Source organism: Mauremys mutica, chromosome 7, assembly GCF_020497125.1.
Source record: "Mauremys mutica isolate MM-2020 ecotype Southern chromosome 7, ASM2049712v1, whole genome shotgun sequence".
NCBI classification, from domain to species: Eukaryota; Metazoa; Chordata; order Testudines; family Geoemydidae; genus Mauremys; species Mauremys mutica.
The window spans coordinates 32,688,832-32,707,023 of record NC_059078.1 but is presented as its reverse complement, the minus strand read 5'-3'; the positions used below and the strand labels follow the sequence as shown (position 1 = coordinate 32,707,023).

Here is an 18,192-nt window from a genome sequence, read left to right as displayed (position 1 = left end):
ACCACTCAGCACCCTGCCTCGCTCCTGCCCTGTCACTCACCAATCAGAGAAGGAACGCCCCGTTAGTTGATAGGCCCCAGTCCCCATCATGACCGCCCGCGCTGCGTATTACCCAATGAGAGCAACCCTCCGCATTAACGTCACTGCCAACCACCCCCGCACAGTACGGGGTCTTCCAACGACCTTTCCAAAATCTCTAAAGCGCACTGCGCGTGTGGCAAGACCACCCTCCCCAACCAATCCCGATGCGGCTCGCCACCCCGAGTGCCCGCCCTCCGTCTCTTCATCCAGTACCAACACGGGCACTCAACTAGACTCCCGCCCACCGTGCCATACAGCTAGTACCGCGCCTTACGTTCCCAGTCAACCAATCATAACTTGTCTTTCCCCAATGCTGCTCACCCATCCTGCCTCTCAACCATTCCCACCGCAGTTCGCTGCAGATTGACATCTCAACTGACCTATGTGCGTTGCCTCCACCACTCGACTGCTCTCCTCCAATCGCTTTCCTTCACTGGAGCGGCTAGGCCAATGGGCCGCCGCGGAAGGCCAATGGACGTAAGAGTCTGCCAATGGAAGGACGCGCGACTGTGACCGACATCTCCGCGGCCAATGGCTTTCGAGCAGCTTTATGAGGTGCAAAGGCTGGAAGGTTCGCGAAACGCGAACGCCGCGAGCTGAGGAGACGCTAATGGCGGCGACTGGAGCCAACGCCACGCCGCTAGGGAAGCTCCATCCACCCCCACCGCCGGGGAAGCCGGGCTACCCGATGCCTCCGCCAGGTCCCCCAGGGCTGGTCCTGCCAGGGCCCCCACCTCCACCGCCCCCAGGCCCGGGCCAGGCCCAAGCCGCTCTGCTAGGCCCCATGGCGGCTGCTGCCTACCCCTTCGCCGCGCTGCCGCCGCCGCCTCCTCCGCCACCCCCGCCCCCTCCGCCGCCCCAGCCGCAGCCCCCGCCGCAGCAGCCGCAGCCCCCGCCACCCCCACCCCCGCCTCCTCCCCCGCAGCAGCAACAGCCGCCGCCTCAGGCCGCGGGGCCTCAGCCCCCTCCTCAGTACGGACAATACCGGTATCCGTCTCCACCGCCGCCCCCGCAGGGCCACGAGCAGCCGCCGCCGCCGCCGCAACAACAGCAGCAGGATGAGAACGGCCCGGGAGGGGGCAGTAATCACGGTGAGGGGCAGGACGAAATGGAGGGGGGAGAGGAAGAACTGGGTTGGTTGGGGGTCAGTTATATGGATAGTGTCGAGGCAGGGATGTAGAGGAACTATAGGGCAATGGGGGATACAGAGTAGAGTTAGGCTCAGTAGGGAAGAGATGTGGAAATTAAGGGGCTGGAGTGGCGGGGGATACGCTGATGGGGCAGTGCTAAGGGGTGAAGGGGTAGGCTTGGGGCTTTTTGAGGTTAGTTGTTAGCATAGGCTGAGGGGGCAAGTTTGGAGAACGTTGCACCGAAAAGCAAAGGGATGGGGGGGCGTTTGAGATGGTCCATGGGAGTTGAAGGGGCTGAATTTTAGGGGTGGTTATAATTTTGGCAATTGTGGGGTGGGGTAGAAACTGTAATGGGGTAAATTTGGGGTTTAAGGGCTTATGGGATGGGAGATGGCTATAAGACTGTTGTAGGGGGATGGGGTAGATTTGAGAATGGGAAGAAGAGATGATGTTGGGTGTTCTGGGAGAGAAGAGAATTTGGGGGCAAATAAAGGGTTGGGTGGGATGGGGGTATATAGTAGGAGTAGGTAGAGAGTAGACTGGGAAAGGGGGGAAATGAGTCAGGGTAGGAGAAAAGGATCTGAATCCTGCCAAATGTAGGGAAATGGGGCCGGGGGCCAGGATGGGATTGAGGTGGTGGCTGTGCTCTTTTCTGAGGGAGGGAATGAAGAAGAGAACATTCTTCTTAATTGGTTGGAGAGACCGGGTTTTGGGTAAGAAGGGAATGTAAACAGATCTGGGGGTTGGTAACTTAAATGGGGGTTCTAGATAACACATGTGGGCATGTGCTAGTCGGAACTTTGGACACAAAATAACTGCAGTCCCTAAGGCACTGAACAGCCTGAGATGGGTATTCTTGGAAGAGACAAGGCCTGGTGTTATCTGTAGGAGTTAGCAAATACTCATACAACCAAAATGGAGGTCTCTGTAGGATTGGGAAGAAATGGAGGATAAAGGCTGCCCTGGTCTCTTTAACTTCCTATTTTTATTAGTCTCCCTCTTTAGCTAGATTATTAGGGATAGTTAATCTTGTTAAGCTTCTAATGTTTTCTAGAAGAGCACATTTTGGAAATGCGTTCAAATCATACGACAAAATGCATGCTCTTCTGGCTGTGCCTGTGTGAAAGCAAGTCATAGATCAGCATCATAAAAAAAAAAAAAGGGAGGAGTAACAATTTCCTACACTACTGTTCAAGGAAAACTGCTGTGGGGTTTTAATAGTTTCCAATCACATCATCCAATGTAAATATCCCTAGAACATTTACTGTTACCTTAAGGGATCTTGTAATGTGTGCAGAGAGACTGAATGTGAAATCGTGCTGTGGGAGGCAGCCATGTTGCTTTGCTGATGAAGATCAGAACTGCAGCGTTCCCTTTAAAAATGGTGGCTGAAGTGACTAGAAAAATGTTAGTTGGATTGGAGAGCAGCAGTTCTTTTGCTTTGGAAAGGTGATCTTGAAGCATCTGCCTGTTTTCCATTTGTCTTGCATTATGGAGGGGCATAACTTTGTAGTTGATACCATTGTTTTGTTGAATTTCAATCTCACTGCTGGTTCTACCCCTTGCTGATTTGCAGATTATAAACAAGTTTTAATGTGGCAACATTTGCTGATACATTTCTGCCCGTGCTGTTATTATCTATATTATGGTAGCACCTTGTGGCCTCAACAGAGAAGCACTCCCACTCTGCTAGGTGCTGTGCAAACATGGTGACAGTAAGATCTTAAAGGCTAAATAGACAAGGGGTGAGAGGGGAAACAGGCACAGAGAGGTGAACTGATTTGCCCAAAGTCACATGGCAGGTCCATGATTAGACTAGAATATAATTTTGGTTCAGTGTGCTACCCTCTAGACCTTACTGCCTTTTGTGTGCAGCACTCTTCATCCCAATGAGAGATTTGGTATTGAAAGGAATATTAGCCTTGACAGTATTTCTGACTTAAGGGAATTCTGTGTGCTCAGTGTTGCAGCAATTATTGCTTATGTAAGATGTATGTATTAAGTCAAATTGTATGCATGAAGGTGTTTCTACAAAGTGTGTCTAAAGAAGGATGCTTGCCCTTAGATTTTCCTAATAAGAAGCGGAAGAGAAGCAGATGGAACCAAGACACCATGGAGCAGAAGACCGTCATCCCAGGAATGCCCACTGTTATCCCTCCTGGACTCACTCGTGAGCAAGAGAGAGCTTATATAGGTAAATACACGTTCTTCCCTTTTTTCATCTGATCTGCTATCAGTGGTGATCCTGAGACTATTTCTGGTTGCTGAGTATTTGGAAAGTTAACTGTGTTTTTTCTAGACTTCAGGTTATTGTGGCCTTATTCCATAACTTCAAATCTGTAATTCACACATTTTTGCTCAGTTGTGCACTGTTGCAGCTCCCCTGTCGTGCTTGTGACAAGAGTAGTGTTCTCCACAGGCAAGGTGAAAATGGAATGCCTAGAATAGTTTTTGTAGGGGTGGGGTGGTCCTTTCTCTAAGTATATTAGCCTCTCTTCTCAACATCTATTTAGTAATCTCATTACAGTCAGTGGGGCCTCTAGGATTACCTCTCCAGTGGCGAACACTGCATCAGAGTCCCTCTTCAAACTGAATGTATTATGTGGGAAGCGGGTACCTCTTTCACAGCACAGCCTTGCACCAGAAATCCCCTCAAACCTAGTCTGACTTCCTTTTGGGCTGCTTAATTTTTAAAAAAATGATCTCTGTAGAAGTTCAATTTTTGTGTTCAAGGTGGTATTGGTCATATTGGTTTTGCTCTCAGAGGGAAATTGAGAAACGTTGCTTCTGTTCTTTGTGGCAAGAAATCTAAACCTTCTGCATCTTTTCTAGTTTAGAGCTCTGCTAAATGAGCTCTGTATTCACATGCACACAAACTGCTGGGAAAGGGATACTGCTTAGACCTATGGGAATGAAGGTTTTTGAAATGTTAATTGTGAAAACAGGAAATTTCAAAGGTTAAGATTTGTCTTTGGGACTACACCATTCCTGTATGGGAATAAGAATGTTTAAGTGACTTGGTTTATAAATACAAGGTTTAACATTAACTTTGCCTTCAATTGCAAACAGTGATGCTAAATTTCATGAACTACCGAATATAAGCCAGGAGGGTGCACAAGGGCAAGAAAGTCCTAATGTATCTGAGACTTTGCATTGTCACATGTAATTCTAGTCCTTGCATTTTACATAAAGCAAGCTCTTCTTCACAAGACAGTGTGATCCAGTTCATTTCCCTGGGGTTGAAAATAATTCTTGGTTTCTTTCTTCTGCATAACCACTGAGAATTTTGACTTGCTTTGTAACTAGTCATCTTGTTCACCCACAGCAGTGCTGAGAACTGGTTATGGTTCACTTTGTTAATAGTTCACTGTCAAGGTTGCTAAGTCAGTTTCTAGACAGTGTGGGTTTTGCCCTTGATTCTGTCAGTTTCTATACCAGAGTATCTTCTCTAGGCAGAAATATAAAGCAGTTTTGATCCAGTATCATAACACAAATATCTGATATTTAAAGGAAGAGCCAGGAGTTAGCTGCATTGACAACTACTGTTCTACAGAGAGAAATGAGACCTGAATAGTCTGACTTCCAGATTTTCTGAAGTTGCTGTTTTGTTACTTGTGTAGAGCCCTGTGTGTATGTGCTATTTCAGCAACAAAGCTAAGACATGTATCATACCCCAAAGAGCTTATAAGGTGTGCATAACTTATAAAACGGGATTCAATTTGGAAGAGGGAGACGAGGGGTTGAAGAGGAGAGATGTGAGGTTTGGGGGATAGGCAGAGCCAGGATTGCTTGAAGAAAGTTTGAAGAAGAGAAATGATTGGTGTGCAAGGACAGTGAGTGTCCCAGTTTCTTAGAGGCTCTAAATATCATTTGAAGGGAGTTAGAAGTGCAAGACATAGCACACAAAAGGAAAGCAAGGTTTCTGTGCCAATGAGGCAATCTCTAACATCTTAAATTGGAACCAGCATAAAACTACTGCCAACTGGATAAAATAACTGCAGCTCAGAATTCTCAGTCTATGCTAAGGTAAGAAGCAAGTATAACACCAGCACTTTTATTTAAAAATATGGGGGAGGGATGTTGAGCAGAAATAGTGTGGACCAGATTAGCACCCCTCTCCACCACATGCTATTCAGCTTCTCCAGAAATTAACCAAATCACATTACTCAGGGTTCAGAGATCCTGATCTTTCTTCTTTTGTACAGCATCAGGCACCCAGAACTGAGTCAAGCTTAAACTGCTTGTACATTTTAGTAATTTACCATATGAAAATCGAACCCTGAATCTTTCTGACTTACCTTCTCCATTACCTATAACGGCAGCAGGCCTTTTGAAGTCTGTACATCATATGGGTTAGTTAGCATGGTACAATGCATGCAATTTCTGTATGTTTGTTTTTCCTTTACCTTAAGGAGTTCTGTTTAAGAATAAAGACATGCACAGGTGCATGGCCCATGTGCTGTTGCCTTAGAAAAAGAAATGTGACATTTTCTAAACTGGTATGTCTGACTTCAGCAACATTAATTCAAGTCACATTTTTAATTGGCTCTGAAATCCATCAGTAAAATTATTTTGATATTTACAGAAATTGTTACTCTGCTATGGGAAAAAGTCCAGTAGGACAGTGGAATTGCTTGCAAAGGCATCTTCCATTAGGTCCGGATCTAATACCAGCTTTAGCAGGTCAGGAAGAGTTTTGGTTTCCAGTGACTTGCTGGTTGTAGTCTCAGAGATCAGACAGTTCTTTCTGCTAACCCCATTTCAGTTGAGCACTTTGCTTTCTAATTAATAATCCTCTTTGAAGAAGGCTAGCTAGATGTAAATAAGATCAATGTGGGCCTTTCTGGATTCCTGCTGAACTTAGCTGGCTGACATAACATTGTGCGGGTCTCCTTCGATTTGTTCACAATATCAGTCGTCCATTGCAAAGTCTCCCGTTCTTCATGCTTTGATGTTAAGATTTGAGATGTTTTTTGGTAACAATGTCTTTTTTCCATCCTTTTTTCTTTCCTAACCTGGTTTCTTCCAGTGCAACTGCAGATTGAAGACCTGACTCGTAAACTGCGCACAGGAGACCTGGGCATCCCCCCTAACCCAGAGGACAGGTTGGGAAACAGTTTTAACCAGCTGACAGTAACACTTTTACCTTTTTTAATACATTTTTTTGGTGGCATCATAATGTGTCAGTTCAATACAATCCTGCTCTAGTCAGATGACTGCAATGCTCTTTGTGGAGGAGAGCTGGGGTTTTTCTGTTAGGGAAGATGGAATGGAACCAATTCTAGCCCTACAAAAACCACAGGGAAAAGGGTAATAAGGGTATATCATTGTTTCTGATTTTCTAAGCCTGTAGGTTTAATTAACCTGACTTGTTTTAAGGGAAGTTAAGGTAGTCAATTAATCTACTTTTTCAGAGTCTGACTTGTGCACATGCCCAGTATCTAGAGGTCTTTCTCACAGGTTCACCTTGCAAACTTTTAAGCACTATTTTATTTTATTTTAATTTTATTTTTTTGTTTTTGCATCATTGAGTTTGAGCAGCCTGGAAACATACTCTGATCAGAGCTTGGCAGAGCTTTCTGCTTGGTGGTTGAGGATGATTTTTTTTAAAAGCCAGATGAGTTTTCTAACCAATTTCTTTGCTGCCAGCTATTGTACAGCATTGGCCAACATCGGGAAATTCTGGGGACTCAAGGTGGTGGGGTAATTCCAGCCTCATTTACTCTTTTTGAAGTGAAAACGTTGCAGTAGGGTTTTGGACAGCTGTGGCTATGTTGGGCTTCAGTGACATTCTGAAAAGTAACAGCGTTTAACCACTTTATTTTTGTAATTGGGTTGTTAGCATGGAACAGCAGTCTGGTTTGTTTACCGGAGGGGAGTAAACCCCTCTTTTTCCCCCCCAGTCTTCCAGCTGAATTTGTTGTGTTATAGCATTTAGCACAACTGAAGTAGTTTTGCTTTTAAAATGGGAGTGAAACCTTCTTTGGCTTGAATTCTACCCAGCTGAAGGTGTATTAGATCAGTAAAATGGTGTCATGAATGTTAAAGCCATTCACTTCTGCATCTTTGTTTAGCCTTGCTAGGAGTCAAATTATTATGCCTTATTACCTTGCAATAACTAGTTTTCTTTAGCACACAAATTTTGCACTCCCATTGCACTTTTTACATTACAGGGCAACACTGCATAGTGTCTTTTTGACTATTAACTTTAACCATTATTACAAGTTACTAGTAAACTTTGAAAGATGGTGTTTTTTATCCTTTCATTGTCAGGAGGGAATAGATGTAAAGTCTATCCTTTTTCCCTTGCTCTTGGTTTTTAAGATTGAGTTGGAGCAATTGTCCTAACTTGACTGACAGATTGGCATTTGTTATGTGAACAATAACCCAGACTGATGAGGGGAGAGTTATTGGTGTCTTTATTTTTTCCTGTGAAGGCGAGGCATTGCTGTAACAGTCTTTAACATTTTTAATGATCAGTTCAGCAAAAGAGCCCAAAGTCAAAGTTGTCTGATCTGTCAAATATCAAACTTGTTAGTGGGTTAAAAAAAAAAATTATTGGAGTTTCTGATTCAGTTACAGAAGAGTCTAACTCTTAATTGCTCCTCAGCAGTTCAACAGAATCAAATGCATGAAATGACTGTTTTAGCATTAATTTCTGAAGGTGTAATATCAAAGTTAAGCCATTTAATAATTCATTGTTACTTGAATTCTTTAAAATGTGTTTCTAAACCAACTACTAGCTAACATGAGTTTAAAATGCTTAGTAAAAGCAAGCTGGGAGGGGGATATCTTGTATTTTTGTGTTGCTCTCTCTGCTATTGGACTGTGTTACATTTATTCAAATCCTAGAAATGGAGGTGTAATTTAGACATGATTAGTCCTGATCAAACCTGACCTTTTATTCCATGTGTTGATGGTTCACTTTAGGCTCAGAAGACAGTGGGATCAACTGATTTTAATCCTTGCTTTAACCCGCTAGAAAAAGTTTCTCTTAACCTAAAACAAGGGTGTAGGTTTCTGATTACTTCTGGGATGTATTTTTTTTAATAACCTGATCCACATAATCTCTTCCCTTCTTGCAGCTAATCCTAAATTTTCCTTCATGTTTTAAAAAAGGTCCATAACTTAATCAAATTTCTAGGAGTGTGATTTTTTTTTCTTACCGCAAACACAGCTGTGGTAAATCAAACTGACTCTTTTATTTTAGCTTTACAACATTTTGCTGTTAAAACAAACAAAACAAAAATTCTGCTTTCTGGGCATCTAAACCCTGTGGAGAAAACAGGGCTCTCCATAGAGGTTTACAGGTCCAGACTGTGGACCAAGAAAAGGCGGTTTGACCCAGCCTCTAAGCCTTAACGCAGAAAACAGGTTTAGAGTCGGCCTTGAAGCTGCCAGCACAATGATGGAAAAGCCAGGACAGAAGCCATGACCGTCTCTCTACATTGGGGCAGTGAACTAGATTTAATGGGTGTTGCCAGCAGGATTAGTCACCTTTGATTAAAGACTAATCTCTTTTGTTACTCTGTTATGGTGTTAAAAGTCCACGTTTAACCTGCATTACCTCCTGCGTTAGGAGTCTCTCTAAACTCATGGCTGCATTGCGTAGTGAAGCTGGAAAGATTGTTCTCCGTGCGAATTAACTCTCTCCACCTTCCCCTTTAAAATACATGAGCACACTCATGGTAGAGTTGCTGTCATTGTAGCTGTTTACAGCCTTGCTACCCCCATAAAGCACCTTATTTTCCCCCCTCCTCGTGGCATACAGTGTTTTGCTGCAACCTCCTTATCCATGTAGCAATAAGACAGGCATGAATGAACTTACACCTTCCTTTCCTGTGGTCTTAATAGCACATTTAGCTCTGATTTGCCTAAATTATGCTAGGGTTCAGGGGAAGCTGTATTTGTAAGTGGCCACTTGGGTTTGACCACAGGAGGAATAACCATGGGTGTTTTCTGCAGGTCCCCTTCCCCCGAGCCCATTTACAATAGTGAGGGGAAGCGCCTGAATACTCGTGAGTTCCGCACCCGCAAGAAGCTGGAGGAGGAGAGGCATAACCTCATCACAGAGATGGTGGCCCTCAACCCAGACTTCAAGCCACCAGCTGATTACAAGTAAGTGGAGGGAGAAGATCCTGCCAGATGTTACGGGTAGGCTTTTGCACTGTCATTCCTGGATGGTTTCATCCTGTCCCAAAATCCAAGTTTTGACTATTGCCCTATTACAGATGGTCACAGCTTCCTCTGCACAAGTGCTGCTGTGTAAATAGTTCTTTGGGATCTGCCTATAAAGCAGTGGTCACCAACCAGTTGATTGTGATCTCCGGTGGTATAGCGAGGTTGCCACTAGGCTTCCTCCCTCTCTGTCCTGGCCCCGCGCTGCTCCTGGAAGCAGCCAGCGTGGTCCCGAGGGAGGTGGTGGGGCGGGGGTCTTGGTGCACTGCTCCTGTCTGCCAGCACTGCCCCCACAGCTCCCATTGGCAGCTGAAGGGGTGATGCTGGCAGAGAGGAGCAGCATGCGGAGCTACGTGCCCCATGCCCCCCATAGGGGCACGTTGGCCCTTTCCGTGAGTGGCGTGGGGCCGGGACAGGCAGGAAATCTACCTTCACCTTGCTGCCCTGCCAACCGGGAGCTGCCTGCAGTAAGTGCTGCCTGGTGGGAGGCCACACTCCAGCCCCCTCCCAGAGTCAGCACCCCAAACCACAACTCTGACACCCTCTTGCACCCAGAACCCCCTCCTACAGCCTTGAGCCTGAGCCCCCTCCCAGAGCAGAGCTTGCACCCCTCACCTCCTGCACCCTGGCCCCAGGCTTAGCCTGGAGCTCCCTCCCACACTGCAAACCCCTCAGAACCCACACCCTCTCCCAAACTCCTACCCCAGCCAGGTGAAAGTGAGTGAGAGTGGGGGAGAGCAAGCAATGGGGGGAGATGGAGTGAGCAAGATGGGGCTTTGGGGGAAGGGGCAGGGTAGATCCTGGGTTGCCCTTAAATTCAAAAAGTGATTTTGGGCTGGAAAAGGTTGGAGACCACTGCTATAAAGTGTATAGCCACTGTGTTTCCCTGGACTACCAATGCATTCTGAACTGGGGAAAGAGTTCTGATCTCAGTTGGCTCAGGTTCCTTATGGAGGTGTTTGTTGACTAGCTATATGCAGGTCTTGATGTTCACTTTTTGATTTGTTTCAGGCCTCCAGCAACCCGAGTGAGTGATAAGGTGATGATCCCACAGGATGAATATCCTGAGATTAACTTTGTGGGGCTTCTGATTGGACCCAGGTGAGCTGCTGCTACTCTCTGTGAAATGAGAGCAGTTCAGAGGTGATCAAATTTGGAATCCAAGAGTTTGACAGTGCTGGCTTATTTGCTTATGCTTGAGAGATGGTGCTGGTAAAAGCACATCAAGACCAGAGCAGAACTGGCAGCCTTTAAAATGGTTCAAAGCATGTCTATTCAGGAGCCAGGCTGACTGTACTATGGGATTTTAAAGGCAAAACACTCCAAGTAGCTTTATCGCCTTGCAGCCCAGTGGGTGCTTGGAATCTATTCCAGGTCTAGTCTCCACCGTGCAAGCCCCCATATCTTAATGTAGGACTTCATGGCACTGAAACAGACGACCTGTCATGTTATCTTCTGACAGGACATCCTTGATAGCATGTCTGACATAGTGTGTTTACGCCTTCTCTGGGAATGCAGAAATATTCCTTGTGTTTGAGGAGTGTGCGCTTGGCATTGACCTAGTGCTAGATATATGCTGGGAATTTACACCAGCATAGGTGCATCTCTCAGGAGTGTGAAAAATCCATACCCCTGAGAGATGTGCTTATGCCTACCTAACCTTTATTGTAGACAGCACTGGGTCAATGGAAGAATTCTTCCAGTGATGTAGCTAATGCCTTTTGGGAATGTGGCTTACCTATGCCAACAGGAGACTGCCTCCTGTTGGTATAAGTAGTGTTTATACTGAAGTGCTACAGCTGCAGTTGTGCTGCACTAACGGTTTAAGTGTAGACATACCCCTAGAAGTGTTCTAAACAGGGTGTTTATTGGGATAAAACTGACCTCACATGAAGAAGAGTACTTGGGGCAGTGATACAGTCACATTGGGAGTGAAGTAGCATCAGGGGGGAGTGGAGAAATCCCCCAGTTGGCATGGGAATAACACAACCATTTGTTCTACAGAGGTAATACACTGAAGAATATTGAGAAGGAATGCAATGCCAAGATCATGATCCGGGGGAAGGGGTCAGTGAAGGAAGGGAAGGTGGGCCGAAAAGATGGCCAGATGCTGCCTGGAGAAGATGAGCCTCTTCATGCTCTGGTCACTGCCAACACCATGGAGAATGTGAAGAAGGCTGTGGAACAGGTATAAATGCAAAGCTCGGGATGGTCAAACCGAAAACATTTTGGGGAGTCAGTCTCAGCTGCGGTAAAATATCACATCGTGGAAACTCAACTCAAGCTTGCCTCCTGCATTGTAATCCATTGCCAGCCTCTTGCTCTTCATACTTGCTTTATTCTTTTAAAGAGGCAAGGTGGTGATAGCTCAGTGGTTTGAGCATTTGCCTGCTAAACCCAGGGTTGTGAGTTCAGTCCTTGAGGGGGCCATTTGGGGGAACTGAGGTAAAGATCCGGGGATTGGTCCTGCTTTGAGCAGGGGGTTGGACTAGATGACCTCCTGAGGTCCCTTCCAACCCTAATATTCTATGATTCTATGAAATAAATAAGACCTGTCTAGGAACTTTGGAGGAAGATTCAATCTCAGCAGTCCACTCATAGGAGCGATATGGCGGGACATAGTAAAGGAATTGGAATGAGGGGGTTGGCTTTATCATTGGCCTGTAGGGAAGCTGGAATTCTAACAGTGGTGTAGACCTGAGTTTGGGAGCTGAATTTCTCCAAGGCAGATGAGGGTTTGAGCTCGATACCACTAAGCAACATGTCTCTTCCAGATCCGAAATATTCTGAAGCAAGGCATTGAAACACCAGAAGACCAGAACGACTTGCGGAAGATGCAGCTGCGTGAGCTGGCCCGGCTTAATGGAACGCTGCGGGAAGATGACAACAGGTAAGTACCTGCCTGCTGGAAGTAGCAAAGTCAGTGCAGCTGCATATGTTTACTGCTGCTTGAGTGTCAAGCTGATCTAATTATGCTGTTATCCCTTAGGATCCTGCGGCCATGGCAAAGTGCAGAGACCCGCAGCATCACCAACACCACTGTGTGTACAAAATGCGGAGGAGCTGGACACATTGCCTCTGATTGCAAGTTCTCTAGGTAAATCTCCCAGGCCAGCTTGTTTGAGCAATCTTCTGTCAGCTGTGCCTGCTCATCATTTGTGTAGCAGATGGGCTCTGTGGCTGGAATGCTATAGCTTTTCAGAAGGGTGTCTTGGTAGCTAATTGCAGCAGACCATCCTGCTAGTCCTAGGAAATTATGTACTATCCAACACAGAAGCACTTGACAAATCAGTCTTCCTCTTAGCACAATACCCAGGGAAGGGGTAGGAGTTAGCAAATACTTGGCTTGGAAATGAATCCTATACAATACCTAATGGGGATTAGAAATGGGGATCCAAACCAGCCTCTGATTGGGATGAAGGAATTTTCCTGGGATAGGTTATTTCTTAACTGTAGGGTTTCTGGTACCTACGTTTTGAAGCAGTGGCTAGTGGCTGATGCTGGAGATGGGATAATGGGCTAGATGGAGGCACTCACTCAATCCATGGTAGCAGTTTTCTGTATTCATTTAGCTTGACAGCTTACTCCATATGAAGCCTAGGAGATGAGTGATGTAGCTTTGGATCCATCTGTCCTTCACAGTGGACTCCCCTCCCATAGCACTGGTATCTGGTGTGTGTGGCTTAGAGCAGTGATTTTCAACATCCGGTCCACAGACTATCTAAGGGGTCTGTGAAAGGTGACTATAATAATAAAAAAATTTAGATCCTAGAAAAGGCATTCTGGTTTTCCGATCAATTAAAAGTATGTGAATGCCCCCACCTACAGGTCAAACCCCCAAATTGTTGCAATTACCATAGAAGCCCACAATTTAACACCCTTTCTCATGCTGCATCAAATGTCGTGTCAAGCACGTGCAACTGTTCAGTTAGACTAAAAACTACTATGGTAGGGGTCTGCAGACGACAGGTTGAATTTCCAAAGGGGTGTGCACCTCCATTTGAAATTTTTTTAGGAGTCCACAAACCGAAAAAAAAAAAGGTTGAAAACCACTGGCTTAGTGGCATGTTACTTTTTGCTTCCAGACCTGGTGACCCTCAGTCTGCTCAGGACAAAGCCCGTATGGACAAAGAATACCTGTCCCTGATGGCAGAATTGGGAGAAGCTCCAGTCCCAGCATCTGTGGGATCTTCCTCTGGCCCCACCAATACACCTCTGTCAAGTGGGCCCAGACCCTCAGGACCAGGAAACAACCCACCTCCTCCCGTGAGTGATTGGGCCTTTTCACCTACTAGTATTTGCTTGAAAGGAAACACCTTACAATAAGCCCCTTTTCTCCATCCCTATGCATTGTGGTGTCCGTCCCACAGCTTTTCAGTGGTGGTGACAGGAATCAGTCCCCCTTTTTTTTTTTTGAATGGCTCATAGGGAGAGAAACAACTGTGCAGTCAGTTCTGGGTTTTGTCCTATTTTTGGGTGCTCCAAACTATGTTGAGGGGGTTGGAAATTCTCATGTAGAGAGAATGAAAACGTTGGGATTGTTTAGAGAACATAGATCTATAAATGAATGACCTAGAGAATGGAGATCAGGAGCTTTTGTTCTCCCTGGCTCACAGTACAAGCACAAGGGAACACTGAAATTGAAAGGTGTCGATTTCAGAACGAGCCACGGAAATACTTTTCCACACTACAGATAATTGCCCCATGGAACTCATTGCCATAATATTGAGTCCAGAAAGTGACCTACATTCAAAAAGGATTGGACACTTCTACAGATATCAAGAATATCCAGAGTTACAGTAGTCAATGTTAACAAGCTTTGGCAGGGATGTTACACCACCTGCTTCAGAGCTTACACCAGTCTATAACTGGTAAGGAACAGGGTGAGACCTAATGTCAAGCAGGTTATCCCACATCTGCCCGATGCAGGGTGTGGTTTCTTGCATCTTCCTCTGAAGTCTCTGGCTACTGTCAGACAGGATATGACACTAGATGGACCCTCCAAGTCTGGTCCTGCCCTGTAGTTCCCGTAATACGACAGTTAATAGTTAGCAGTCTGGTTCCACTTTTCCTCTCTGAAGTACATAAGATGGCTTTGATTGTATTTAAAGGGATGTCTGAATAGCTCCTTTTTCTCCCCCACTGTAGAACCGTCCTCCGTGGATGAACTCTGGCCCCTCTGATAACCGGCCCTACCATGGGATGCATGGAGGACCTGGGGGTCCAGGTGGGCCTCACAACTTCCACCACCCCATGCCCAACATGGGTGGGCATGGTGGCCATCCAATGCAGCACAATCCCAATGGCCCACCACCCTGGATGCAGCCACATCATCCACCCATGAACCAGGGGCCACATCCTCCAGGTCACCCAGGCCCCCACCACATGGGTAAGTACATTCCAAGGCATTGCGGGTACGTGGGGATTGGCGTGGGCAGGGACTGGTGTTGGGGTTTGGCCATGGGGGAGTGCTCTGTAGTTAAGATGCACTCCACTAATCAGCATGCTCCCTCTCAAAGCAGAAGGGTTTATCCTTACAGCCTCGGGGTTTAGGCTACAGCAGATATTCAGACCTCAGGGGTTCAGGAGCCAAGTTAGTGATCAGCATTACCCAAAAGAGCCACAGCAACGTGAATGACAGGAAAAATATTTAGTGTTTTTACACACACATGCACGCACACTCTCACAGCAAATACGTTAATAAATTAGTGCAAGTTGATAACTTGGTAAAAGTATCCTGATTGGTTGTTAATTAAATCAGTGTTTGAATATCATGAGCCACAGAAGACACATTAAAGAGCCACTTGAGGCTGGAGAGCCACAGTTTGAGTATTACTGCGCTACAGTGTCTGCATGGGCTCTTGTCTGTGGACAGGGCTATTAGCTAATGAGTAGACTTGTTGGGGGAGAAGGGGGAGAATCTCCTAGTCTCATTAACTGGCACTAAGGCTGCGGTCTTTCATTCCCTCAAGATCAGTACCTGGGAAATACGCCTGTGGGCTCTGGGGTCTATCGCCTGCATCAAGGAAAAGGTGAGTGTCTTGTGTCACAAGCCCATAACCAAGTCACAATTCAGTGTCGCCTCGATGCCCAGCCCCTAATCGGCCGCCCCTCTCCCTTGCAGGTATGATGCCGCCGCCGATGGGTATGATGGCCCCGCCGCCCCCTCCGCCCAGTGGTCAGCCTCCCCCGCCTCCCTCTGGTCCTCTCCCCCCATGGCAGCAGCAGCAGCAGCCTCCGCCGCCACCTCCCAGCAGCAGTATGGCGTCCAGTACTCCCTTGCCATGGCAGCAAAGTGAGTAAGAGCAATTCTCTTACCTTCATCCCCATCCCGCATGCGTGCGAGAAAGGGACACTACCCCACTCACCCATATGGTTACATGGGTGTAGAAGGAGGGGTAGGGGAGGTGGGAGCACGGCAGCATGTTTGCAGAGGCTGGGGTGGTACAATTTCCACATCCCCATTGCTGCTGTCCGCTGCCCATTGGCCAGGAAACACCGTTATAGCAGTTAGTTCCCCCTGCTGCTTTTGGGAGCTACACTCCTGCACCCCACTTGCCCAGCTGTCAGCTGTGCCAAAGCAAAGATGGAAATAGCTCTCTGCATGTAGAGTTCTCCATATGACTCCCTTGCCCTGACTGACACTAGAAAATGCTCCCTACACTCCCAGGAACAGTAGTGCCCTCTGTGCATGTGGTGAGCCTGCATCCCATGACAGTCCAGTCCCTTTAGCGAGGCTGACACTTCCCTTACCTGCAGTTACTCCGAGTTTCACCCTTGATCCTTTCAAGTGACCCTTTTCTTCTTTAAATCCCAGATACGACGACCACCACCACCACGAGCGCTGGCACCGGGTCCATCCCGCCATGGCAGCAGCAGGGGGCTGCGGTGGCGGCTTCTACGGGGGCCCCGCAGATGCAAGGCAACCCCTCCATGGTCCCTTTGCCGCCAGGGGTCCAGCCTCCGCTGCCGCCCGGGGCCCCGCCTCCTCCGCCGCCGCCGCCGCCTGGCTCCGCGGGCATGATGTACGCCCCGCCCCCTCCCCCGCCCCCCATGGACCCTTCTAATTTCGTCACCATGATGGGGATGGGGGTGCCGGCCTTGCCACCATTCGGCATGCCCCCCGCACCTCCGCCACCCCCACCACAGAACTGAAGGATGGATTTTTTTTCTATTCAATTGTCTCATAAAATGCTGAATCTCACCTTATGGAGCCAGGAATCGGAGGGGAGAGGCACGTGAAGCCAGGCTGCTGGGAACGTGCCAGAGATTACATCTCACACCCTCCTCCTTACTCTATTCAGAATGAAGGCTCGGGGCTTTGTCATGTCTGATTCCTATCCGACTGGTGTTTCGGTAGCAGAATCCACACTAGCTCTCAGGGCACTGTAGCACGGAGTCTCTCTTCTGAAGCAGGGGCTGCCGGGGCTCCCACAGTGAGATTGGAGGACTCTGGGAATGCAGCGAGGACACTCCCTCAGCAGGAACCTGCCTGTAGCTGGCTGGTGGCCATGTTGGGAGAACGGACAGTTCTGTGAAGCGACGCAACTCTTCCCTTGAAGAATGCAGTCGGAACGCTGGCTCCATATTGTGAACCTGTTTGTTACTTTATTTTTTCTCTCTCTCTCTCTCTCTCTCTCTCTCTGCGACTTAGATTTTAAATCCATCTGAGGAGAGCAATGCTCTCTGAGTCTACTCTTTCCAGCACTGCTAGTGCCTGTAGGTTGGAATGCGGGCAAGGGGCAAGCAAATGGATTTTAGAGATCTCCTTGGACATGACTTCATACCAGAGGAAAGAGGCAGGAAAGTACCATAGCTGATCTTTAGGCCCTGTGAACCCCAGCAGTAATACACCAAGTCAGGGCTTTGGCTTGGGGAGGATTGTTTCTGTCAAGGGGCTACTATACCACACAATAGTGGTAAGCATGCTGGAGGGGTGGGGTCCATTGTCCTCTTAAGTGTGGGTATTGGAATGCCCCATGGGGGCAGTAGCGAGTTGTTAGTGGTTAATTGGGTAGTTGAGGTTTCAGTAGGCACTGAGAAGGCCCTGCTACTGCATACACTCAAGGTCCATTTGCTTTTCACTTGCCATGTGCCTAGAATCTTTTTCTAACATCTGAATGTTTTGTGGTCTGGGGTCCCCTTGCCCCCCAAATTGGAGCGATTTCTGTTGATGATAATGTGTAAAACGCTCTTCCGTTCAGTCACCCGCAGCCATTTCTTACTGCTTTTTTGTGTATGAATAAAACTGCGTTAGAGGGGAGGTTCCAATGAATAAAAGCAGTTTTTTATAAAGGCCTAATTAATTCTGTGTGGACTTGGATGGGGAAACCCGTTACCATCTGCCAACAAGTGGTGCTGTGCTCCACTGCAGGAGTTGGGCTATATTTCTTAAAAGCAGAGTTTGGGGGTATGATCCCTTGCACATTTGTATGGAAAGTGTGTGCTCCTGAAAGCTCAGCTTTTCTTGAGGCCTTCAGCCTTACAAACAGGGTCCTTGCTGCTCTGGGAGGTCAGTGCCACAGCAGCAATCCAACTGCAGGATATTTCTGACACTCCTGTTGCTGGGACAGGGTTGGAGAACTGCGTGATCTGCTGTCATATTGACCCATTAAAGGGTCACTGGCTCAATTAATACTTCATGCTCTGTAGTGCTGTCCACTCCTTTAAGCCAAGGGCTAGCTAAAACACCAAGTCTTGCAAGGCAATACTGGGTGGCGTGGTTCATCCAGTCACTGCTACCACAGTCCCCATGCCCATGGCAGATGTGAGCAGAGATGACTGAACCTCTCAAACTAGTCCC

At 47.1% G+C, this 18,192-nt stretch overlaps 1 protein-coding gene across 7 annotated transcripts; it reads left to right on the top strand.

Moving 5' to 3' along the window:
- Positions 1–616: 616 nt before the first annotated feature.
- SF1 (splicing factor 1) lies at positions 617–17,691 on the top strand. Of its 7 annotated transcripts, none has more exons than XM_045023272.1 (13): positions 617–1,172; positions 3,277–3,405; positions 6,241–6,316; positions 9,177–9,329; positions 10,401–10,490; positions 11,394–11,577; positions 12,164–12,279; positions 12,379–12,486; positions 13,475–13,655; positions 14,538–14,778; positions 15,362–15,421; positions 15,514–15,684; positions 16,207–17,691. In XM_045023272.1, exons 1-13 carry the CDS (start codon positions 632–634, stop codon positions 16,542–16,544), a joined length of 2,388 nt encoding a protein of 795 aa, XP_044879207.1. In that variant the 5' UTR covers positions 617–631; the 3' UTR covers positions 16,545–17,691. The 7 variants fall into 7 exon arrangements, with proteins under 7 accessions (XP_044879207.1, XP_044879210.1, XP_044879211.1 ...); XM_045023273.1 differs by having other exon boundaries at positions 624–1,172; positions 15,514–15,688; XM_045023274.1 differs by having other exon boundaries at positions 625–1,172; positions 15,367–15,421.
- The last annotated feature ends 501 nt before the right edge of the window (positions 17,692–18,192 follow it).